This window comes from Misgurnus anguillicaudatus, chromosome 24 (genome assembly GCF_027580225.2).
Source record: "Misgurnus anguillicaudatus chromosome 24, ASM2758022v2, whole genome shotgun sequence".
Lineage (NCBI taxonomy): Eukaryota > Metazoa > Chordata > Actinopteri > Cypriniformes > Cobitidae > Misgurnus > Misgurnus anguillicaudatus.
This window is the reverse complement of record NC_073360.2, coordinates 37,874,863-37,900,189: the sequence shown is the minus strand read 5'-3', so window position 1 is coordinate 37,900,189 and position 25,327 is coordinate 37,874,863. Positions and strand designations below refer to the sequence as shown.

The window sequence follows — 25,327 nt, the reverse complement described above, 5'->3', positions numbered from 1 at the left end:
GTAACTTTTACAAGACTTAAATTATTAATGAGTTTTTTTTTTTTAAAAACATTTAACTATTTGGAAAAATATTATTTTTATAACTTTTTTTAGTCAGAGTAAAACAGACAGACTTAAATAATTATGGCATAACTGTAAACTTGTGAAGCTGTGAATGACTTCTTCATACTATAAATATCAGCATATGACATCAAAGTACCGCGAGAACGGATAAAAAGTGTTTTCGCTCTCGCGGTTCTTTGATGTCATATGCTGGTCGGTCTGCGCAGCGACTTGCGAGGTCCAGTAAGTGCGCCAGCTACTCTTTTGTCTTTTGGGCGCCATCTTGTGACGAGAGAAATTATTTGGCTTTAGTGCGTCAACTGTGCAGGAATATACTATTGCAACCTGTTGCCAATTACGATCATAGACATTATAATGTCTATGATTACGATATTGTTACAGAGGGGGGAATATATTGTTGCAGGGGCTGGTGATTCAGACCAATTTTGTGACTTTTTAAATTAAGTGGCTCACCACTTTTAATCTAAATTGTAAACGTGTCGGTGAACACTTCCTACAGTTTTAGAAAACAAAAGTGAAAGTAAGAAAACTGAACGTTTAGTTTTCATTCCACATTTTGTGAAATGACCTACACGGCGTTGTGAACACAGCAGAAAGGGTGAGTATTAAAGATGAAAGAAAACATAAATCTTTTTAGATAATTAATGTTTACAAAATATGAACCCCCATCGGATAAAGGACAATGGACATTAGGCCTATATGCTGTTTACAGTTCGAATAGGCTTGAATGTCAAAGTACGTCATTAGCCATTTATTTTCTCTGTAGCCTATGCTAATGGGATTTCGCGTGTAAACGTACAGCTTTACAATGACCAAATGACGAAGATTTAAACCCCTACAGAATGATAAACATTTTATTTAGCACATATTCGTTTTGCTTGTAATTAATTTGACCCTGCGTTGGTTTATTTTTGTGTTTATGTCTTTCCATTCCATTACCCAGTGGGGGAGGAGATCAGACTCGTGTGATCCACCAGTGCAGTATTATTATGGACAAAACATCTGGCGATGATAGTTGTCAAGTTATGGACAAAACATCCTGCGAAGACAGTTGTCAAGTTTGCAGGTACACATGGGCGGAGTTTGGGGGGGGCAAGGGGGGGCAATGCCCCCCCCAGACGGGGCCAATTAATGCCTGCCTTTGCTTTGAAAAAATTAATAAAAAAATACAGAATTCTTATTTTCTCATTTTATTTGTCTTATCTTCTATATTTTTGATGGAATAATGAGTAAGTTAATGCTAAATTATTTTTAATTACTGTATTGAAAAAGTTAATTTTCACGTGATTGGCGGATCTTAAAGTATTGCGTTAACTTACGTGAGTAGAGACTCTTCCCGTTCTGTTCCCGCTTTAGTCTACATGCTAAACAAACAAAATGGACATTCGTCGTTTCTTTAATAAGCCCACTAGTAAAAGTGTGGAGTTTTCTATCTGAAGCTTCAACTTATTCCACTGCTGCTACAGACACAGCAATCGAGGCCGCATCTGAGAACAACGAAGCTGGCCTGAGATCCAGCAGCGCCGCCACCGTGTCACCAGAGTTACCGCTCAAGTTCAACCTGCCACATCTGGATCTGGATAGGCTGACATCGGGGAGAAAGCTATTGGGCCAAAACAGCTTATACTTTCTTCTTTCCCTAAGCGCCTCATTGGAAATGTTAATCGTGCCTTCTCTACATTTTACTATCACAAGTTCCCATGGATGGAGTTGCTGTCGCCACTTCTCTTCAAATATTGCAAGATCACGCGGACGAACTATTTACAAAAGTGGGAGCTCGAAACTGGAAAAAACTGTCAGAGAAGCTGACGAAACACGGTTTGTCACAGGTACATTCAAATAGTATCCCTTACGAAAATTAACCCTGGTTTTATTGTGGTAAAAGTGTAGTAACCATGTTTTTTGTGTATTGTTTACTATCAGCAAAACCATGGTTTTACTACACTAACCATGGTTTAACTATGGTTTTTGAAAACCATGGTTGTCAAAACCATGGTTATTTTGCGGTTACCATGGTTTTGCTACAGTAACCATGTTTTTTTGGTTTTAACTGTAGTAAAACCATGGTTAATTTTCGTATGGGTTGAAGATGTGTGAGAGCTTTGAGCGGTGCGGTAATATTTCCATCAGAGCGCAGAGCGGATTTCCGAAAATTCCGCTCCGCTCGCTCATCCCAGAATGCCCATTGGTAATTTGCTAGTTCGAGAATCTGTAAAAACGGCTTGCAATAAGTTATGGAGTTCAAATATTGTTTTAAGGAAGTCGCCACGCCAGCCTTATATATAAATGAAAGAAATGAAACTAAGATGACAGAATAACTGTAGCATCGTCTGCATCTAGATGCAGTTTTAAAGATTAAAATAACTTTAATCCAACTGATTAACACAAAGACAAATATATTTGTAGGCCTACATAATATAACTGATTGCTTACCAGCATTAAAATCACTTAAAAGAAAAACATTTATAGTTCTTTGTGTATGTACAGTGGCCACTCCGTGGATGAAGCTGTAGCCAAAAACGCAGGTGCCTTTATTAACTGACTGAACACTTGACTACCTGGACATTTAGATATTAAATTGTTTTATCAACAGTATCTGCGTGGAACATTATAAACATTGATGATAATCTGCCGACTCGACTGATTCAGCACGTCCTCTATTTTACAGAGAGTCCGCTTAATTAACGGCTTTTCGTTCGGTCCGCGTGAGCTAAACATTTTTGTTCTGTAATTTGTTCTCGTATAGGCTATATTTCTACATATTTTCGACCATGTAACATTTGGGATAAAATGTAAGTTGTTATAGATAGCATTTAAGCTTGTTCTTGTTCTGAAATGATGAAATGTTTAGTCTGACTAAAATTATCTATCCAGATTAATTTATCCAAAATAATGATTTATTCGTTATATAGATACATGTTAATTTATCTACTAATATACAATTGAAAATGCCATAAATAAATATTCTGTATTGCATTCGTTTTGTACATTTACAGGTTCATAAATACTGTCTAATTTTAATTTCTTTAAGACACTGTGTTCTGTTTTTACCGATGCAATGTAAATTCGCACTTAAAAACCTTCATGTTAAGAAATTGTTCTTCAATTTATTTTAGTTTTTTCAAATAATATATTTATATAAAATTATAGTTTGTTAATCTTTTTCTCATAAGGGGAACGAATTGTTATAATATTTCGTAATTACTTATTACATTTATTATAACTTAAAATTGTGAATTAGTAAAACATGTGGATGTCGTGGAAACAAATTGTTAATTTGAATTATATCCATATAAGTTAAACTAGGTCTAATAGTCAACACACAACTGTACATAACTGCGATTTATCAGCTAATACTTTAATTAAATGCAATTATCCAAGAACGTCAGTACAGAAAACAACTAGGCTTACTAAATATTTTTTTATGTCGGAGCGGGATCTGAGCGGGAATTGGTTTATTTGCGAGCGTGAGCGGAAAGTTAACGGAGCGCTTGCTTGGGCGGTGAGCGACTGAGTGGAGCGCTTGAACAGTAGAGCGGAATATTTAGCGGAGCGGGTGCCCCCCCAGGCACAAAAATGAAACTCCGCCTATGCAGGTACACCCATGAAAGATGAAACTTTGTTGATGCAACGCGTTCTTGGCATGTGTATTTTGTGCATGGGATCATGCACCTGACATTGCCTTTGTCTTGTTTTGATGTTCATAGAAAAAGACAAGAGAGACATAAATGGAGAGAAAAGCAGTCAGACTCATCAAAGTTCAGCTGTGTGACTACAAAAAGTGACTGCTCTATGGACCAGCCTCTACGTTTCAATGATGAAAACATCGACCACAGGTACAGAGTTTGTTAAATATTTGCTAGTAGAAGTAGCACTATGTGAATAAGACTTTTTGTATCATTATTTGTCCTATGTCTAGATCTGATGTTTTTATTAAGTTTTGATCAGAAAGCATGTCTGCAGATCAGGAGAGAGATGCACCATTGTAGTGTTTTCCAATACAATTTGTTTATATTTTATGTTTGTTGAATTATAAAATGTAAACCTATTAATTTCTATGTTACATTATGTAAATCATATTTTCTTTACATTTACAGGGTTTTCCCTCTAAATGAGGTAAAAGTGGTGCCGTTTGATGCACAAATAAATGTGTACTGTGGCTCAACCACACACTTTACAAGATACATTATTTTTAGTGTTTAATAACTGTAAATACTGTACAACTGTACAACATCTCTATCTTTTCATTTAGAGTTATTTCTTCCAAAAGAATTGCGTATTATCTCACAGTAAAATATGAATGCTGCAATTTAAAGGTGTCGATGTTTCCTCTGTTACAGTTCAGTCCTGCGGGGCATAACAGACTTGCCGGAGCTCAGCTGTGTGTCTTTAAAGAGTGACAACTCTATGGATCAGCCTCTTCGTTTTAAGGACGAAAGGTAAACGGTGAATATGTGTTTATAGCAGTCCTTATTTATCAAAATGTTTTGTATACAAAAATTGTCAAAATGTGAAACATTTAGGACAACATAAACTTAAGTAAAAATGGCAAGAAATAACATTTGGTAAGATAGTCAGCAAACTGATTTATACAGTGGGGCAAAAAAGTATTTAGTCAGCTACCAATTGTTCAAGTTCTCACACTTAAAAAGATGAGAGAGGCCTGTAATTTTCATCATAGGTACACTTCAACTATGAGAGACAAAATGAGAAAAAAAATCCAGAAAATCACATTGTCTGATTTTTTAAGAATTTATTTGCAAATCATGGTGAAAAATAAGCATTTGGTCAATAACAAAAGTTTATGTCAATACTTTGTTATATACCCTTTGTTGGCAATGACAGAGATCAAACGTTTTCTGTAAGTCTCCACAAGGTTTTTACATATTGTTGCTGGTAGTTTGGCCCATTCCTCCATGCAGATCTCCTCTAGAGCAGTGATGTTTTAGGGCTGTCGCTGGGCAACTCAGATTTTCAACTCCCTCCAAAGATTTTCTATGGGGTTGAGATCTGGAGACTGGCTAGGCCACTCCAGGACCTTGAAATTATTCTTACGAAACCACTCCTTCTTTGCCCGGGCGGTATGTTTGGGATCACTGCCATACTGAAAGATCCAGCCACGTTTCATCTTCAATGCCCTTGCTGACGAAAGGAGGTTTTGAGTCAAAATCTCACGATACATGGCCCCATTCATTCTTTCCTTAACTCGGATCAGTCATCCTGGTCCCTTTGCAGAAAAACAGCCCCAAAGCATGATGTTTCCACCCCCATGGTTCACAGTAGGTATGGTGTTCTTTGGATGCAACTCAGCATCTTTCTCCTCCAAACACAAGAAGTTGAGTTTCTACCTAAAAGTTATGTTTTGGTTTCATCTGACCATATGACATTCTCCCACTCTTCTTCTGGATCATCCAAATGCTCTCTAGCAAACTTCAGACGGGTCCGGACATGTACTGGCTTAAGCAGGTGCACACATCTGGCACTGCAGGAATTGAGTCCCTGGCTGCATAGTGTGTTACTGATGGTAGCCTTTGTTACTTTGGTCCCAGCTCTCTGCAGGTCATTCACTAGGTCCCCCCATGTGGTTCTGGGATTTTTGCTCACCATTCTGGTGATAATTTTTACCCTACGGGATGAGATCTTGCGTGGAGCCCCAGATCGAGGGAGATTATCAGTGTTCTTGTATGTCTTCCATATTCTAATAATTGCTCTCACAGTTGATTTCTTCACACCAAGCTGCTTACCTATTGCAGATTCAGTCTTCCCAGACTGGTGCAGGTCTACAATTTTGTTTCTGGTGTCCTTTGACAGCTCTTTGGTCTTGGTCATAGTTGAGTTTGCATTCTGACTGTTTTAGGTTGTGGACAGGTGTCTTTTATACTGCTAACAAGTTCAAACAGGTGCCATTAATACAGGTAACAAGTGGAGGACAGAGGATCCTCTAAAGAAGAAGTTACAGGTCTGTGAGAGAAAGAAATCTTGCTTTTTTGTTGTTGACCAAATACTTGTTTTCCACCATAAATTGCAAATGGATTCTTGGGGAGTCGGACAATGTGATTTTCTGGATTTTTTTCCTCATTTTGTCTCTCATGGTTGAGGTGTGCCTGTGATGAAGGTTGCAGGCCTCTCTCATCTTTTTGAGTGGGAGAACTTGCACAATTGGTGGTTGACTAAATACTTTTTTGCCCCACTGTATCTCTGTTACAGTTCAGTCCTGCTGAAAAGATCAAGTTTACCTGACCCCAGCTGTGTGTCCATGAGGAGTGAATACTCTATGGATCAGCCTGTGCGTTTTAAAGATGAAAACACCAACCGCAGGTACAGAGTTTTACATACAGTATGTGACCCTGGAGCACAAAACCAGTCATAAGGGTCATTTTTTAGCTGAATAAATTTATCACGACTAGACAGAGCAGACATTTCCCTTTACAAATATGATTGTAAACATCCGTTGAGGATTGAGAAAGTTAAGATATTTTTAATATTAGCAATAAGAGGAAAAAGCTATACATGGATTTCAATGGAAGGTGTGTGACCGAAAATCCTGCATATTCACATGATTTTGCTTGTAACCTTCTCATTTTATCAGATATTTGCATGAAATTTGATCAGAAGGAAGAATTTCAAATTAAATCATGAACATTTACTGTCTTAGTTGGAATGGGCATCAGACTTCAGTTTGAATGGGCATCAGACCCATCGTACCCATGGTTTTTAGAACAATGCCTGCAGGATGCTAATCTACCACCACAAATGTGACTACCAAGTACCAAATTTCCTGTGAACTAAAAACACATCTGGGTTGAAAGCTCAAAATATCAAATGCTTCCGGTGGTTGTTCTTGACGTAGTTTAATAAAAGCATATTAAAACTATGCAACGAGGAGTTAATATTGCATGACAAACATTGTTACAGTTCCTCGCAGACTGAAACAGTTTTTTGACACGGCAGTGCTATTTATTAGGACACGGCAGTATTTTGCCGAAATGCAACTATGTAAATCTGGAATCTGAGAGTGCAAAAAAATCAAAATTTGAGAAAATTGCCCTTTAAAGTCCTTGGCAAGACATATTACTAATGATAAATACATTTTGTATATATTTACTGTAAGAAATTTACTTATAATCTTTATTTAGTATCCTAATTATTTTGGCATAAAAGAAATGTATTGTTGGCTATTGTTACAAATGAAGAGTTTGGTTCCAAAACGAGATAACTCTGTTTTTACTTTTTTTGTCAAAACATGTTTATTATTATGTAATCATGTTTTTAGTGTGTTTTATTGTGCTACTTAGCTGTATTTTTTGTTATGAAGGCTTACAGTAAATCAAAACAAACCAACGGCAGTTTGATATTAATTGGAATGCACAACCAAAAAAACAAGGTTTTTGAAAAATTTTAAAACTGAGATATCATTTGGAAACCAAACTCTTGCCCAAAAGGTTGCATGTGTTTTCCTAATAATATATAAAAACTGATTCATTGGAAGACGTTTTCTCTGTTGCAGTTTAGTTCTGCTGGATAGAACGGATTCAACAGAGCATAGCTGTGTATCCATGAGGAGTGAAGGATCTATGGATCAGCCTCTGCGTTTTAAAGATGAAAACAGTAACAGCAGGTTGAGTTTCACACATATGTGACCTGTGCTGACAAATTGAGTCGGAATGAGCAAATTTCATATATATACATATTGAAGGTTAAAAAACAAAATCACTGCATCCATACCTTAAAATCACTGGTAATTCTGCATTTCTGCATATTTGTGAATATATCGTCTGTGCACTGGTCGGATTTGTGAGTCAGTTTGAGGAAGATTGTTTTCTGACCAAAATCAGAAATGTATACTTTCTTTTGCCTGTAGCTCAAAATTAGACTGTGTGCTTTCTGACTTATTTAGACTGCACATATGTACTAACAGTAGTACTTTATTTGTCATATACTTTATAACCCTGTAACTGCCACCTGACCATCTAAGGTGTGATTTATAGTTTTGTGTAAGATGTTTGGCCATTTTTAAGTTTTTTAATATGTGCACAGATTTTTTTGAATATTCAAGAATTGTATATGTATGTGTGCATTCATATACAGTATGTAATCATGTATGTTTTTGCTTTTTATGCCCAGAATTCTCCTGTTGGAAGAGCAGTTTAGAGTACAAATAGGTCCAAATATCAGGTAAAACACAACATTTATCTCTCTTCATTTACATGCAGTTGCTATACCATTTTAACCATACATGTTATTTTAATTTTACAGACATGAACATAAACCTACTGAAGTCTTTGACACATTTAAATCAAATCTGAGAAGGAAGTTTCTGTGTTTTTATGAGGGAGCATTAAATCAAAGAAACCCAACACTACTGAATGAGATCTACACAGAGCTAAACATCACAGAGAGTGAAAGTGGAGAGATCAGTAATGAACATGAGGTGAGACAGATTGAGACACAATCCAGAAGAACAACAACAGAGGAGACACCAATCAAATGTAATGACATCTTTAAACCTTTACCTGAACAACACAAACACATCAGAAGTGTGCTGACAAAGGGAGTCGCTGGCATTGGAAAAACAGTCTCTGTACAGAAGTTCATTCTGGACTGGGCTGAAGAGAAAGAGAATCAGGACGTCCACCTCATATTTCCACTTCCTTTCAGAGAGATCAATTTGATGAAGGACAAAACACTCAGTCTTTTAGATCTTCTTCATCTTTTCTTCCCAGAGACAAAAGAAATGGAAATCTTCAGTGATAAATATAAAGTGTTGTTCATCTTTGATGGTTTGGATGAGTGTCGTCTGTCTCTGGATTTTCACAGCAGTGTGAGGTTGTGTGATGTAAATGAATCAACCTCAGTGGACGTGATGCTGACAAACCTCATCAAGGGGAATCTGTTTCCTTCTGCTCTCATCTGGATCACCTCCAGACCAGCAGCAGCTGATCTCATCCCCTCTGAGTGTGTTGATCGAGTCACAGAGGTACGAGGCTTCAGTGATCCACAGAAGGAGGAATACTTCAGGAAGAGAATCAGTGATAAGAGTCTGTCTGATCAAATCATCTCACACCTGAAGTCATCCAGGAGTCTCTACATCATGTGTCACATCCCAGTCTTCTGCTGGATTTCAGTCACTGTTCTAGAGAGAATGTTGAGTGAAGCAGAGAGAAGAGAGATCCCCAAGACTCTCACACAAATGTACACACACTTCTTGATTATTCAGACAGACATCAAACGCGAGAAGTATTCTCAGCAAGATGACATGGACAAAGAAATTATCTTCAAACTGGGTAAACTGGCTTTTGAGCAGCTTATGAAAGGCAATCTGATCTTCTATGATGAAGACTTGAGAGAGTGTGGCATTGATGTATCAGAAGCATCAGTGTACTCAGGATTGTGTACTCAAATCTTTAAAGAGAAGTTTGGTTTGTATCAGGGACAAGTTTACTGCTTTGTTCATCTCAGCATTCAGGAACATCTAGCAGCTCTTTATGTGCACCTTCAATTTATGAACGAACGCACACTGTGGTCTAGTCTGTTTGACCGACCAGTATTGTCTAAGCTGAATGTTGTATCTGACCTGCAGGGAGCTGTGGATGAAGCTTTACGGTATGAAAATAAACATCTGGATCTTTTCCTCCGTTTCCTTATGGGCCTGTCAGTTGAGTCAAATCAGGCACTTTTAAAAGGTCTACTAATACCATCAAAAAACAGCTCTCAAAAGAAAATGGAAGCAATCAAATACATCAAACAGAAGATCAGTGAGAAGAATCCTTCACCAGAGATATCCATCAATCTGTTTCACTGTCTGAATGAACTGGGTGATCATTCACTAGTGGAGGAAATCCAACAATATCTGAAATCTAGGACAGTAGGAGATTCTCCCCTCTCTTACTCACAGTGGTCAGCTTTAGTGTTTATGTTGCTAACCTCAGAGCAGAAGATTGATGTCTTTTATCTGAATAAATTTGTTGGAGCACTAAACACAGCAGATGAAGTTCTTCAGAAACTTCTACCTGTTATTAAAGAATCCACATCAGCACAGTAAGTATCTTTGAAAACAGTCATCACACTCTAAAAATTAAATCCATTTTCTTGAGCTGTTACTGTTAGTTAGAGGTGTCCCCGACTGAGGATTTACATATTCGAATCAGAATTATTGAATCTTTCTATAGTTGACCGATAGTTGAACATCTATGTGTGTGTGCATGGGTTGGGAGGGGGACAAATTGGTAACTTTTATTGTCTTTCACAAGCAGCACAGAAAAACTTTCTGATAAAGTGACGAAAACTGCCTTTCAAGTGATGAACAAAGACGAAACTGACGATGCATTTCATCTTTTTAAGTTAAAATGAAAGGCAATGTGTATAAATTTTTTTTTTAATGATTCCTCATAACATTTTCAGGCACAATGTACAGAACATTACACAAAGATATAATAAAAATATTTTTGATAACTAAACCTAAATAAACGTATTTAATTTTGAGATTTAGCGCGTCAAAGCAGACCAAAAAAAAGACATATATGACATAAATGATAAAAACTAACAAGAAAAACACTAAAATGAATGATTTTATAGACACTACCCTTTATTATTTTGCACAGAAGTACCTGCTTGCTTACTTTGAGTTTGATAATCTCTGTATTCACTTTAGGTATGGAAACACCTATTTTCTATCATTTATAGCTAAACCCCAACCATAATATTACATCACAAGAGTGAAAACTGTATGAGGCATTAATATAGGTTCGGTGCAGATATTTTTCGTGCCATCTATGAAATTTAAAGAAACGGTTTTCCTGTTTTGTAGCTCAACTTTTGATAATATAACCACCCTGTTTTAAATACATTTTAAAACGTATACCTGTTGAAAAAAATCAGTTTTGATGTTTAGTTTGATGAACTCCTAAATATGATCATAAAGTTGCCAGCACGCAACATTGATACAACGAAATTTACAGACTTAAATTAGATCAGAATTTACATTCATAATAAAAAAAAACTTAATAGTCCAAATCAAGTAAGGCAGTAAATTTAAAGACTTCATGGTATCACAGCATTTATTTAAATATTGCGTTTTTACATTATATGAGCTCCTCAGATGATCTTGGATCTAAATAAAGTAAGGGACACTGTTGAATACTGTTACTTTTCTGAACAGGATGAGTCACTGTGGTGTTACAGCTGAAGGTTGTGCTGCTTTGGCTTCAGCTCTAAAATCAAACCCATCACACCTGATAGAACTGAATCTGTCGTGGAATGATAATCTTGGAGATTCAGGAGTCAAGATGATCTCTAATGGACTGCAGAATCCTGACTGTAAACTGGAAAAACTAAAGTAAGACTAAAGATGCCTCTCAAGCTGTTTACACACTTGGATTTATTGCTTGTTCTGAACTTAAGTTCAACAACCCCCAACCACATATTTATATGTAATGACTACAAACTTTGACAACACAAGCATTTTAATATAAACAATTTGATTTAATTTGAAAGTCTATAAAATTCTAAAATTTTAAGACAACCAGCTAAATTACTTTTTTAAGTTGAACGAACAAATCCTTTATACAGTGTGTAAGAACCCATGTCTGGTGGTATATGGTATTAGTATGTACAAATACAGTACCGTGCAAAAGTTTTAGGCCGTTATCACCAGCTTTGTTGTTTAAGCAAAGTTTTAATGTCCATCCATATTTATTTTCACTCTTTTTATTAGATACAAACAGAAAATACAGGAAATATGTACACAAAATTAAAAACAATTTTCAGAACAAAATGTCTTCTTCAGGCATCAGTCAGTATTTAGTTTGACCTCTCTTGGCACGAAACGCATCTGAATTCATTCGATTAGAATTAGAAATTAGTTTCCTGTATTTTCTGGTTTTATTCTAATAAAGAGACTAAGAAATAATTATATATAATCACTTGCAAAATACAATTGCAAAAACAACACATCTAATGGTAGCATGGTGGCCTAAGACTTTTGCACAGTACTGTATATACCTCTGCATGCGAGAGACCGGCCGGCTGCTGCATGAGGAGAGAGAGAGCGCGAGAGAAAGAGAGCATGAGAGCGAGCAAGACAAGAGTCTCGCTGCGTGACCCGCGGTGGATTCACTGGCACTTATTATAAAAACTACACAAATAACTCGTTCCTTTTTTATAAGTAAACTATTTTACATGTTTCTCTGTCACACTCAGTCTAACATGCTGGAGGGCAGCGTTAGCCACGCCAACTGATTTGCATTCCGCGGAATAGATGGAATAGAAAAATTTGTTACGTCTGACATTTTATTCCGCGGTAACGGAATATAACGTCATACCACCCAGCCCTACTGGCCGTCCTTCAACGTGATGCCCAGCTGATGCCTGACCAACGATCACCGGCAGAACCCGCTTAATCTCCGCTAAATCTCCTTATCCGTTCACCCAAGTGTTTTTCCCTCCTTTGACTTTTTTTTAACTTCCTCGGATAAAAGGCCGGTTTTTTTTTTTCTCCTATGGTTTTTTTTACCCCGGGGAGGCAGCCTTTTTGGGCTTTACTTAGCTTCCTCTTCTAGACGATACTTTAGTAATACGTTCGCTTATAATATTGTGTCATAGCCGCAGCAAATTTAACTGCTTATGCTATCATGTATTTTGTTGTGCTATCTGTCGTTTTTCTGTGCTTTTCACTTCTTCTATTTATGTAAAGCTGCTTTGAAACAATTGACTTTTGTGCAAGCGCTATATAAATAAAATTGAATTGAAATATATTTTAGCTGAGTTTACCGGACATTAAATGTTTTCCACGAAAGCCTTTGTTTATGTTGTTACTGCTGAAATCGTCTATACATTTAAAATTGTGTTAATCATATGAGATTCGCTTGTCAGCTAGAAGACCAGTACTTGCTGAAGATGTTTTATGGGTATAGTACATTGAAAAAAAATTTAATGTTGGATTTACTTAAAAAAAATAGTGTATAAGAAACCTCAACAAACAATAATTTAGTTCATTTGACAAAAGAAGTTCAATTAAACAAAGTTAATTGTACATGAAAAGTGTAATAAAGGCTGACAAAAATTTAAATGATGCCATTATATAGACTCCACCCCCTTTAATTAGGATCACATATTTAATAACTCCATAACACTGAATTAACCAATCTATAGTGCAGCTGCTCAATTCAACTCATTCAATTCAACTATAGACCTTTTAATTACAGCTTCAAATACATCAAAACATTTTTTAAATTAATTGTTTTATTTCAAACCATTCATTTGTTTGTTTTTGTACTAAAATATACATCACAACAAGTTTATTGACGCTACTTGACCACTTATTACTCACGTAATTATTTTATGGTGCTACACTTATGCAGGAGGGAGCCAGAACAACAATTACTATAATCTCTTCAACAATGTTATGTTGGCTGAACAAATAATTTTTAGGTAAAGCTGACAAGACACACTTTTTAACTAATTAACTCAAATTAAGTTGTGGCAGTCATGTCCTAATGGCTGTTCAGGTAACTTAATGGTTAAGTGCAGAGGTCACATTTTAAGTATGGGATACCATACTTGTCAAATAACTTGACTTTTATAAATGGACCGGAGAGAGTGATGTGGGTGTCATTGTTCTCTACAGGTTGTGGAGGTGTAATATTACAGTTGAAGGTTGTGATGCTCTGACTTCAGCTCTGAGATCAAACCCATCACACCTAAGAGATCTGAGTCTGTCTGATAATAATCTTGGAGATTCAGGAGTAAAGCTGATCTCTGATGTACTGGAGAATCCTCACTGTAAACTGGAGATACTGAGGTAAAATCTCTGGACAAGAGCCATCTTAGATCTTTTAACTTTTTTGGTACATTCTTTAATGAAATGTCCTGATCTTTGTATCATGAACTGTGCAACGAGTGTGCTGTTGTTTTCTACAGGTTGGGGAGATGTAATATCACAGCTGAAGGTTGTGTTGCTCTGACTTCAGCTCTGAGATCAAACCCATCACACCTGAGAGAACTGAATCTGTCTGAGAATAATCTTGGAGATTTAGGAGTGAAGTTGATCTCTGATGTACTGAAGAATCCTGAGTGTAAATTGGAGATACTGAGGTACTGTAAAATCAACTCTCTGATCTCTAAACACCATTTTCCAGGCATCGCTCAAAGTACAGGGTTCCCACAGGTCATGGAATTTCTGGAATGTCATAGAATTTAAAAAGGTCTATTCCAGAAATAAAAAGTCATGGAAATGTATTTATTTATTTATTTCATCAGATTTCATGGATTATCATGAATTTGTAGTTTCCATTTATTAAAGGGACATTCCACTCTTTTTGAAAATATTGCTAATTTTCCAGCTCCCCTAGAGTTAAACATTTGATTCTTATCATTTTGAAATTCATTCAGCTGATCTCCGGGTCTGGCGCTAGCACTTTTAGCACAGTTTAGCACAATCCATTGAATCTGATTAGTCCATTAGCATCTTGCTAAAAAATAACCAAAGAGGTTCGATATTTTTCTTATTTAAAACTTGACTCTTCTGTAGTTACATCATGTACTAAGACAGACAGAGAATTTTAAGTTGCAATTTTCTAGGCAGATATGGCTTGGAACTATACTCTCATTCTGGTGTAATAATCAAGGACTTTGCTGCTGTTACATGGCTGCAGCAGGCATAGTAATATTACGCACTGCCCCAAAATAGTCCCCTTGGTAAATTTCAATGGCAGTGGACTATTTTCTAGCTGTGCGTAATATCACTACGCCTGCTGCAGCCATGTTACATCAGCAAAGTCCTTGATTTTTACGACAGAATGAAAGTATAGTCACTGACATCGAGTGACCTCCGAGTCTCGCACGAGACAGCTGTGGTCCAGCACACGGTCAAGATTCCAGTGACAGTACAAACTGTTTCAGCAGCATGTTCCTTATTATCAAAAAACGTGTTAGCTCGCTAGCGGAAATTTCGTTTGTTTGGGTAATGTCAGCATTATAAAGTTTGGCCCTTATTAGGGGACATTTTTTTCGATCTGACCTTAATTTTAGAGAGTGCTTGTTCCCTTGTCAGAAAGCCCTTTCATTTTTCCCATAGACTTTTGAATTATCACAAAAAATAAATAAAATCTATATTTAGATTAGTTTATGTCCAATGTTTTGTCCAAGATAATCTTCACCACTAAACATAACTTTTATGTATATTGAAGACTAAATCGTTTACTAGAAATTAAAAGCTAACTTGAGGCTACAAGAGAACTACACCACAGCCTCTCGACATCAATCACCCCAAGCTTCTGACAGCTCTTTCAAGCTTTATTAAACACAATAAAAACATGTTCCCTGATAAGAAAATACTCTGTGGATGAATGTTTATTGGGAATTGTTGAGATCTTCATAGAATAAAACATGAAAATAATTTGGGCTTGCGTTAACCCAAGATCTTGTGTTTAAGCAAAAACCCATTAAAAAAAGAAAAGTTTGACTTGGGGACATTGGAACCAGAAGTGCTAAAATGCTAACTCGCTTCCGAGCTTTTCTTACAAAAATCCCTGCCGTACACATTTTAGACACATTTTAGGAAATTCAGCGTTTTAGTCAGTGAAAGTTAGGAAAAATGTCATGGAATTTGACATCTGGCTTAAAGTGGGAACCCTGAAGGTAACTTACAGTACACAAACTTTACAGACATCTAGAAATAAACAGATTTTTTGTCACAACACAGTTTCCTGTAAAATGTGGTAAAAGAAGTGGTAAAGTGTAAAACGCAGCTTTTGTGTTAAATAAACATCTATATGTATAAATTATATATTTATTGGCTTTTGTTACATCAAACACATTTATTACAGTCTGTTTTCTTGCATTATACTCCTTCAGAAAACGTTATCTCGAAAGGTGTCTTGGTGTCTGTATTGCACTTTAAATCAGTGTGACCTAAATCTTTGTTTGCTGAACTGACATGAACAACATTTTGAGCATTTTATTTAACAGACAGTATCATTCCCTAATGCTGCTTTTTAATTTTGAATGTTGTCCCATCCTAAATGTTTCATTGTTCTCTGCAGTTTGTGGGGTTGTAATATCACAGATGAAGGTTGTGTTGCTCTGACTTCGGCTCTGAAATCAAACCCATCACACCTGAGAAAACTGAATCTGATTGGAAATAATTTCGGAGATTTAGGAGTGAAGCTGATCTCTGATATAATGGATGATCCACATTATGCACTAGAGACACTACAGTTAGTAAAGGTACTTTCAAACAAATGTTTTAAGTAATGTAGACCATGTTAAACTTGTATTCATGTAAAGTGGATCTTCTGAACAGGTGTGACAGTATTAATGTTATGTACTTCATATGTGACTCTATGTTTCATTGTAAGACTGATGGGTTTAAGATGGCTGTCTGATCATCATTGGTAGAAAAATGTACAGTGAGCTTCAAGTACCACATGCATAGGCAAAAGCAGAGATGTAAATGTCGGCATGAAGTACTCAACACTGAAGACTATGGATTATAGATTTATTCCCAAAATCCAGTCATAATCTTTAAACTTTGACCTATCATTATAAAATGTAATGGAAGTAGGCAGTATTATCTAAAAAGCATATTTGTTTTATATTGCACTGCATGTAGAGTAATGTTGTTCTATTGTATGTCTATCAATGCCTTTCATTCTATCAAGTCTATCAATGATTGTGTCATTGTAAAGACCATTTCCATTCCATATTCTGCAAAAACTGTGTTTTATTTACTGCAAAAATATCACCAAGCAAGCAAACTAAAAGCAGGTGAGACAAGAACCAAAAACTGGTAGTTAAGGATAAATTGATACACCAAAGAATGCAGAACATAACGTATAAAACCACATGTCAATAGACAGTAGTCAGTGGTCCCCAGTAAGTAAAACACACTTTGGAAAAACCAAGCACACCCTGCGTTATCTGCTAGTAACACATTAAACAGCCGCGTTTATGGTAGTTAGAGATAAATGATTGAATGACATTTATATAACAAACTGCTAAAAGCCAGCCTTATCTAGTGCAGTTTCAAAGGACACAAACAAACATTTGCACAGTTTTTAAAGTGTAACATTTTGTCCCATGTGATGTATTTTGTATTTATAGTAAATGTCTTAACATCTTGTGTTACTGTTATTATTTTAAATAGAATAATTTCATTTCTTTGCACACTTGAATTATGAGTAACTTCAATTGAGATTTTAGTATAAATAGGGCCAGATTTACTAAATGGGGCAAATTGGCATGAGAGCACAATTCCAAACTTGTGCAGATGGGAGTGGAAATATCTGCAGGTGATTTACTAAACGGGAACAATAATGACACAGGCACATTTTCATAATAATCAATGCATGAATCTACTAAGAGCAGTGCAACTTAGTTCAGAGTCGCAAATAAGAGCTGATGCTTCTCAGTTGCAGGTGATCTACTAACGCCTGATGAAACACCACAGAGGAAAATGCGAAGTGTGAAATTCCAGCTAACAAAGTTAACATGCACATGCATGAAGAACCAGGGGCCTCATTTATAAAAGTGCGACGTAGGAACTGTCCTACATTTCATCTAAGACCATTTCTGAAATGATCGTAAGTGTGATTCAGAGAAAATGAGCTTACGCACAAAAAACCGTGCGTACGCCTCTTTTCCAGATGTGCTGTTTATAAATCACAAATGATCTTAAAATTGTGCGCAGCTAAATACTCTTACAACTCCGCCTTCTAAACGCCCCTAATTTAATTAATTAGCATATAAATATAACATTTCAAAGGCCAAATTCTCTGACTGCTACAATGGCGAGTGGTAAGAAAACATATTTGTTGTCGTTTGCTTAAGTTTTTAATATTTCTAAATTCTAACATGGAAACTTTATTGACATAAGTTAAGGCGATTATTAGTGGATCTTTCAATTCACGGGTTTCATAAATATAGATTTACACGTAGGCTTAACATATATTATATATTATATTTGTGTCTTTAAAGTTTTGTTTCAGTTTGCCATGCCTCCTACGCGGCGGTGTTAAAATAAGATATTTTCGACTTTAAAATTCAAAGATCGTATCTTAAACCGTCGGAATATATTCCATATGGATTCATTTCGATTTACAGATGTTTAACATTAAAATCGATGCATGGGAATAATTTGTATTAATTTTTGAAATACCCATCACTCTTAAATGTCGCATGTCCCCTGGATACATCGAGGCTTCACAATTTAGTTACTTTCACGTCGTTTTAATCATTAAATTCGATCGGTTTTACTCTCATTCAATAAAGCACATGTTCTGTAATATTAACATGTGTTAAACACTGCGAAACAATTTTGCTATATTTTTAAATATTTTTTTGAAAAGATGACGAACTAGAAAATCGTTTTCTGAACCTTTTTGCATTAGAATAGGCCTACATTTTAAAATATCAAAACAGGCCAACATATTTTGTTTTAAAATATATTCTAAAACCTGGTTAAATTATTTTGGAGTTGTAGGCCTTCTCCACAGTTTGTTAATTTTCTGTGTGCACAATTGTTCCATGTTTTTACGTTTCTATTCTGAATAAACAAACAGTGCAGTTTACATGCTTCGTCCTTGTTGCATTAGCTCATTAAGATAATTCTAAACAGATTTCTGTAATTCAAACAACTCTGAATTGTAGTTGAGAACGTCACGGCGCACTATTAAAACATTGTCGGTAATGTGTCGGTCGGGCTGGGCTCGGACACAACGTGCAGGGGCTTCGGTTATCGTTTTTTGTGCCCGATCTAAGCTCTAATACAGATTATGTTGACGCTGTAAAAGTTTCGAATATTTATTTATTTTTTATCAACCAGATTCAACACTTTTTTTACATTAGCCAGGGGATGAAAGAGAAAAATAATTAAATAAAAACATGGAAATGCTGACATACATTAATACATTTAGCAGCTTTCTTGTTTATCAGATTATTAATAGATTTTAGGTAGCCTATTGCTTAACTTTTAATAGAAAAATACGGAATAATGGTTTATAATCACCACATTTACATTTATTTATGATAAACGTTGCAAACAAAAGTAACACATTAATCAAATAATATTTCATATGTAATAAAATATCATAAGAGAAAAAAACTAATTAAATATTTTCCAAAGTCTTAAGAAAAATATATGAATTCTAACAAAAGAGCACAAATCTAACCATTTTTTTTTCTTTTTGTGAATAAGGACAACTCCAAAACAAATGAAAAAATGTTTTTGCATGTTGACCACAAAAGGTACAAAACAAAAAGTTTCGAATATGCCTACCTGCAATACTACAATATTGCCACAAGGAAACGTGCGTACGTCAAGTCGGAACCTGACGTGGAGGTAAGTACTTTTCCACGTCAAAGACAAGTTTTATAAATCTGAGCGTTTGAGTGGATTTGAGCGTACGCACGGTCTTAGATCAAATCTGTGCGTAAAAACGCTTTATAAATGAGGCCCCAGGGCTTGAAAGAAGTGTGACTTCTCCTCATGATGACTCATTTTTTCTTCAGCAAATTAAACATAGCATGGCTTTGTAAACAATATTTTACAGGGTTCTCACAGGTCCTTGAAAGTTTGTGAATCTGGGAAAAAAATTCAAGGCCCTGGGAAGTTTTTGAAAATATACATACATAGATACAGGTCATTGAAAGTGCTTGAATCTATTTTTTGCAAGACATTTTCTGGAAAAAAATCCATATATCATCATAAAAATTCTAGACTTTTTAAGCACACATGCTAAAATGTTTGCTTTAAATGCTTATATCTTCTGTATGCGAATGTTGATTCATACCAAAATGCTTTTTTGCATAGTTGTGTTTGACATATGAAAACGTCTCGGGGTTATGTATGTAACTGTTGTTCCCTGAGAAGGGAACGAGACACCTCGTCTCCCTTGCCATATACTTCCGGTGTCGTCTTTGGCAATATTTCAGAAAACGATAGTGTGGGAACCCTGATTTTAGAAAATGATAGCATGCCAAATAACTGATATGTGGAAAAAATCCTCTCCCTTCTACCATGCACTCTCTGATCTCTGTGATGCTTCCCCCATCAGCAAAATTGCAGACATTTCAAACGCAAAGTTGTTTTTTCCTGTGTTAAATAATGGCGCAAATACCAGTAATTTCTTTTTGGTTTCTGTGTGGGGAGGACCACACAAACTGCTGCAGTGCTTTATAATTCTGAGGTCCTTTGCTTTTCACATGGATCATTATTGTTACTGTATTAGTTTAAGTAACGCAAGTTTATTCTCTCGAGGAGAACAACATGCAATGAGTCCGCAGTATCTTTGAGGCAACGTTGTTTGACAAACGCTATTAGTCCGGATTTCAATTCGACTATGAATCTTGCACAATCAGTACCATGGCACATGTTTTGTTGATTTTAAATGCAAGCGATAGTTTTGTCACAGTAGTGGATAGTTTATATCTACACGGTTTATATCTATGCAGACGTGGTGTCATTTAAAGCTTTTAACAGCCATTCAATTTTAGAAATTGGATATGAACAAGGATTGCACAGATTCTTAAATTGTATTCTGAAAGAAAGACAAATATACGTTTGCCTATACGTCAATTGCAGGTTACGACAGTACATGTACCCTACACATTGCTACCTGATTAAAATATTTACATCATCTATATAATCCGATCCGGTTTCCAGATTCACGATTCCAAAAAGCATCCCAATTGTTTTGTACATGTTTTACATTTTTTACAAAATAAATGCTTGATATTAAACATTATTTGGCATATCCCCGGTTAAAGACCGATGCTATAGCCAGAATACTATATAATAAAAGAAGCAGTTGGATGTCACTGGGCAGACATCAGCTGGGCATCACGATGATGGGACGCCAGTAGATCAGTGGTGGGATGAACGTCAAGTCTCAATGTTCTTAGTAACCCAAGGATGAGGTAAGGAAACAAAACAAGATGGTTTTGGTGCTTGTAGGCTGATGTGACACAAGTCTGCAAAAGTGGTCGTTCGATAACAGAGAAAGAAAAGGCTGGAAATCAAGTAATTTTGACTTAAGTATGGATGTGCTAGACTATTGAATGTTTGTACACAATAAAAAATTTCAACTGGTAATTCATTTCATGTGTGAGTAAAAGTGTCAGAAGCTTTTTAAAAACAATCCCATGGTAGAACGGCCGTGTAAAGTTCATGTGAAGTGAGGTGACCTATTTACCAATGTATGGTGACCCATACTTGGAATATGATTTTTGCATTTAAACCATCCAGTGAGTAGTGAACGCACCGGCTGTGAGACTTGAACTGGGAACTCTTGGGTTACAAGCCGACTATCTAACCACTAGACTAGGACCGCTCCAGTCTAATCTCACTTCATCCATCAGTCTGTCATTGGCTACATGTACAATTTGATCAACGGCTTTAAGAATTAAAACATCAATGTTGTCATCTGTGTCAATTTCTTCATGGTAGTTCTTCACTGGGAATATAAAACTCATTGGCACGCCCAACATATCACTGCACATCTCCATCTTAAGGGGAACAGGAAGCAAACCAAAAATGTTAAAATTTGTTTTTTTAATGACAGTTTAAGTAGGTAAACCACAAAGACAATAAATGGTTTCATATACCTTATCTTTGATTCTCCTGCTAATATAGATCTTTCTTAAATCACCTCTCACCAGTGGACATGTTTCATCTACTTTGGTCATAACAATGACTTGAGGAATCCCTACAACAATCATATAGAAATAAATAGCTTTAGACTATTTTGTTAGAACAAAAATTTACAGAAATTTAATTTTAAATGTTGTGAGTGCACTGTGTTTTTCTTTTCTGTGCTTTTGCTGGATAGATTTTGTGAGAAATTCAATATCTTTTTCGGCATACAAACATCATAAATAATCCTTCAAAAGTAAACTCTTCATTGAACAGAAGTCAGTGAACACCAAGGGGTAACCTTACGGTCTCTATCATAAAGTCGACTTAAAGTGATAACAAACCAGTTTATTTACAGTACAGGTTGTAGTAGTATTACTTTATTATTGTTGATTTTTGGTCACGTGTGCACTGGTGATCACTTCTGTTTCCTTTATTATTTCCTGTTGACTGAATTGTTTGTATGGAGAGAGGAGATAAGTAGCAGGACGGACAATTTTCTGCATCAATATGTTATGTTTTCATATGCGTCATTAATTAAATACAACAAAAGAAAATCAACAGTATTCTGCGTGATGGTACGATCTTATTACTGACAATTCACATTCTCCCACTACTTAAAGCAGAGGTCCCCAACCACCGTGTCGCTCTCTATTTCTCTCTACCAGCGCATCGGGATCACATAACTGTCATTAGAGTTTGAGCATAGGCTACTTCATGAATTATATGCAAATTTACCTCGCAAATCATGTCAATGCGTGATGTTCAAATTTGTGACATCGCAAATGACTGAAAAGTAATTGCAGGCTTTTAGAAACAACTACAAAATATGCTAAAAATAAACTCTCTTACTGCAAAAATATTTTAACAAATACACTTTTAAAGTATAGATTTGAAAGGAACCAGTCATGTTTCAATCATTATTAAAAGCATGTGGTAAATGGGAGTATCCGTGCCTCTGCGCATAGCCGTAATTCTTCTGGCATCCCTCCTCCTTCTCATCTTCTCCTTCAATGCTCATTTTTTTCTTCTGTTCTGTTACTTGAACTTGGGGCTCAAGCCCTACCTGAGGTCCGAGCTGCAAGTCAAGTTTGTTTACTGTTAATTATGAAGACTAAATGGGCAGGCAAACACGTGAAACAATGAAAGTAATTCGCCAAAATATGGTTTTACACGTCTACTTAAATAAAGCTGTTATTAACTTTCCCAACGCATGCTTCTTTGATCTTTACCTCAGTTTATAACGTTATACATTTCGCGAAGGAGGATTTTCAGCACTTTGAACAGCAAGTCAGCAACCAACACCCAACCACCCCCCTGGTCCGCAATTTTTTTTCAAAGCTGAAACCGGTCCACGGTGTAAAAAAGGTTAGGGACCCCTGCTCTAAAGCAATGGATTGGACCCCACTACACAAATATCAATACAGGAGTGAAGTTTCAATAAACACAAAGGTTATCTATGAAGTATTACAAAGTAAGTATTATGCATTCAATAGTGTTTTGTGGTTTTTACACATCTGTAAGTAAAGATAAGCAATTTAAGTCAAGTTGATATATATATATATATATATATATATATATATATATATATAAAATCCTTAAATGATTACGAGCATTGGCTTACCCCTATCACTGATTGTTCTGCGGATTATCCTTAAGTTCTCAATAAGTCGCTCATGCATGAAATGGATCAGCTCTGCTGAAATAATGTAGACCACACAGAAAACCTGGTCACAGATATCAGGGTTCCTTTCAAAATATTCACTGTCCAAAGTGACTGGATTTTCTCGGTTGAACTACAGTAAGTTGGAAAAACATACATCACACATCAAAAAATATCAAATGTATTGCACACACAAATTTTATGTCGCAATGTTACAATTTCACAATTGATGTGATGGTTTCATACTTTATAGCCCTCCTTCACATGGCCGAATATGGCATTGATGATTTCTTCTGGTTGTGGTCCTGCTTCAGATTCTAAACCCATTATATCACAAAAGCTAAAATTCAAATAACGGTTTGCAGTTCGGACTCTGTGTGTTCTAAACTATAAAACAAACAAACAAAAATAAAACTAAGAACATCATTTAAATACCTCCAAGAAAACACCACATAAAAGGCAAACATGCTTACAGATAAACCTGGACATAATGCACTTTTTTGTTTAAAATAAATGCTCTGACAAAACATCTCAGCAACTGCTTTTATCTTTTCACAATACTCTTCACTGTCATATGAGTGCAGCATTAGTATTATAACAGATGTGTAGACAAATTACACCTACTGTTCGTGTGAAACTTCGACTGCCACAGGCAGGAGATGAATCAACTAGGGCTGACGAAGTGATCCGTCCCTGCAATGCACTATTAACAGAGTTAATAAAGCTGGACTTTCCTGCTCCGACTTGTCCTACTAGCAGGATCTTAATGCACTGTACATCTGGATGACACACAGTAAACTCTTCTAAACGATTTATTAATGCTGCTTTCTGCCTGTGACACAAAAGAAACACAAGATATCTCTGTAATACAGAACTACCAACATAACTGATGTGTTGAATGCTTTCTCAAATATTGATAGTCCTGTCTCTAATTGTAAAACGATGTGTCGCATTCCAGGCACAATTATTGAAACTTGTATTTAGATGATTTTTTAACTGAATGGGTCAGCATGTATTTCAAAGCATAAAAATGCAGTAGTTAACATTAGTAATGGGACGGTAGATACAGGGGCTCCGATGCACAGACACAGTTTTCAAAGCACTATTTGTATCACACACTGTACCGATGCTTGTAGCAAAATCACAATATCACCTGAATGATGATGTTTGAAGCTTTGAACGTCATGCAGTATCGGGAGATCGAGACACCTGGTTGGAAATAATTGGCACTTCGTGACCCCACCTGATGCATAAAACTTTGAGGCCGGTCAGCAGAACAACACAAATGCATTTGAAAAAGCATGCAAACAAGGAATCTCTCTGCACTTGAAAGGACATATACGCACAAAATGATCTCGAAATACCAAAATAATGAGAAGTTTTTTTAAGATCCCCATGGGGTCAATATGTTAGCATGAGAGAATCTTGATGCTGTCGAGAGAACAAGCGATCGGCTCCCAATTGCCTCTTGTTTTTGTTTGTTTGTTGATCACAAAGTACAAAGTAAATGAGAAAAACTAGGATTCTGTATACTCAACAGGCCGTCATTGTTTGTTTACAATGCATGGAATGGTGCGCTGTAATTTGTGGAGCAGATATATTGCGTTCTGTAGAAAAGGAGGACTGGCGTTTATTGCGTTTTGTGGGAAAAGGGAGAAAAGATGACTTAATAACAAGGCGGATATTGGATTTTAGAATTTAAAAGAATTTACTTTTAAATTACTGACCTGGTATAAAACTGATATTGGCAGTAACTAATTTTTTTCTAAATGGCGTTTATCGCGTTTTTGAAACCAAACTCTTCATCTCAAGGTCTACTCAGTTTAAAATTTCTGACCTTGCCAATGGCATATCGTCTACTACGCAATTGATTAAAGGTCCCATTTTTTCTGTGTTTTTGAAGCTATGATTGTGTTTACAGTGCGCAATTTAACATGTGTTCAAAAAACGCTGTATTTTTCACACAATTTACT

General features: G+C 36.0%; 2 protein-coding genes across 2 annotated transcripts in view; one reads left to right on the top strand and one right to left on the bottom strand.

The window, feature by feature from the left end:
* Nucleotides 1-453: 453 nt before the first annotated feature.
* On the top strand, nt 454-16,729 carry LOC141361498 (protein NLRC3-like). The gene is made up of 12 exons (XM_073862953.1): nt 454-661; nt 1,007-1,129; nt 3,771-3,899; nt 4,404-4,502; nt 6,271-6,381; nt 7,571-7,681; nt 8,188-8,238; nt 8,320-10,101; nt 11,222-11,398; nt 13,688-13,861; nt 13,981-14,154; nt 16,104-16,729. Exons 2-12 carry the CDS (start codon nt 1,053-1,055, stop codon nt 16,312-16,314), a joined length of 3,096 nt encoding a protein of 1,031 aa, XP_073719054.1. The 5' UTR covers nt 454-661; nt 1,007-1,052; the 3' UTR covers nt 16,315-16,729.
* A 4,463-nt stretch (nt 16,730-21,192) lies between these two features.
* LOC141361501 (interferon-induced protein 44-like) overlaps nt 21,193-25,327 on the bottom strand; it is a 141,998-nt gene continuing 137,863 nt past the window's right edge. The window contains exons 4-7 of the mRNA XM_073862962.1: nt 23,601-23,741; nt 23,316-23,487; nt 21,664-21,764; nt 21,193-21,564 (exon numbers count right to left, since the gene is read on the bottom strand). Of these exons, the coding sequence (XP_073719063.1) occupies nt 21,364-21,564; nt 21,664-21,764; nt 23,316-23,487; nt 23,601-23,741 (615 nt within the window). The 3' untranslated portion in view covers nt 21,193-21,363. The remainder of the gene's footprint in view (nt 21,565-21,663; nt 21,765-23,315; nt 23,488-23,600; nt 23,742-25,327) is intronic.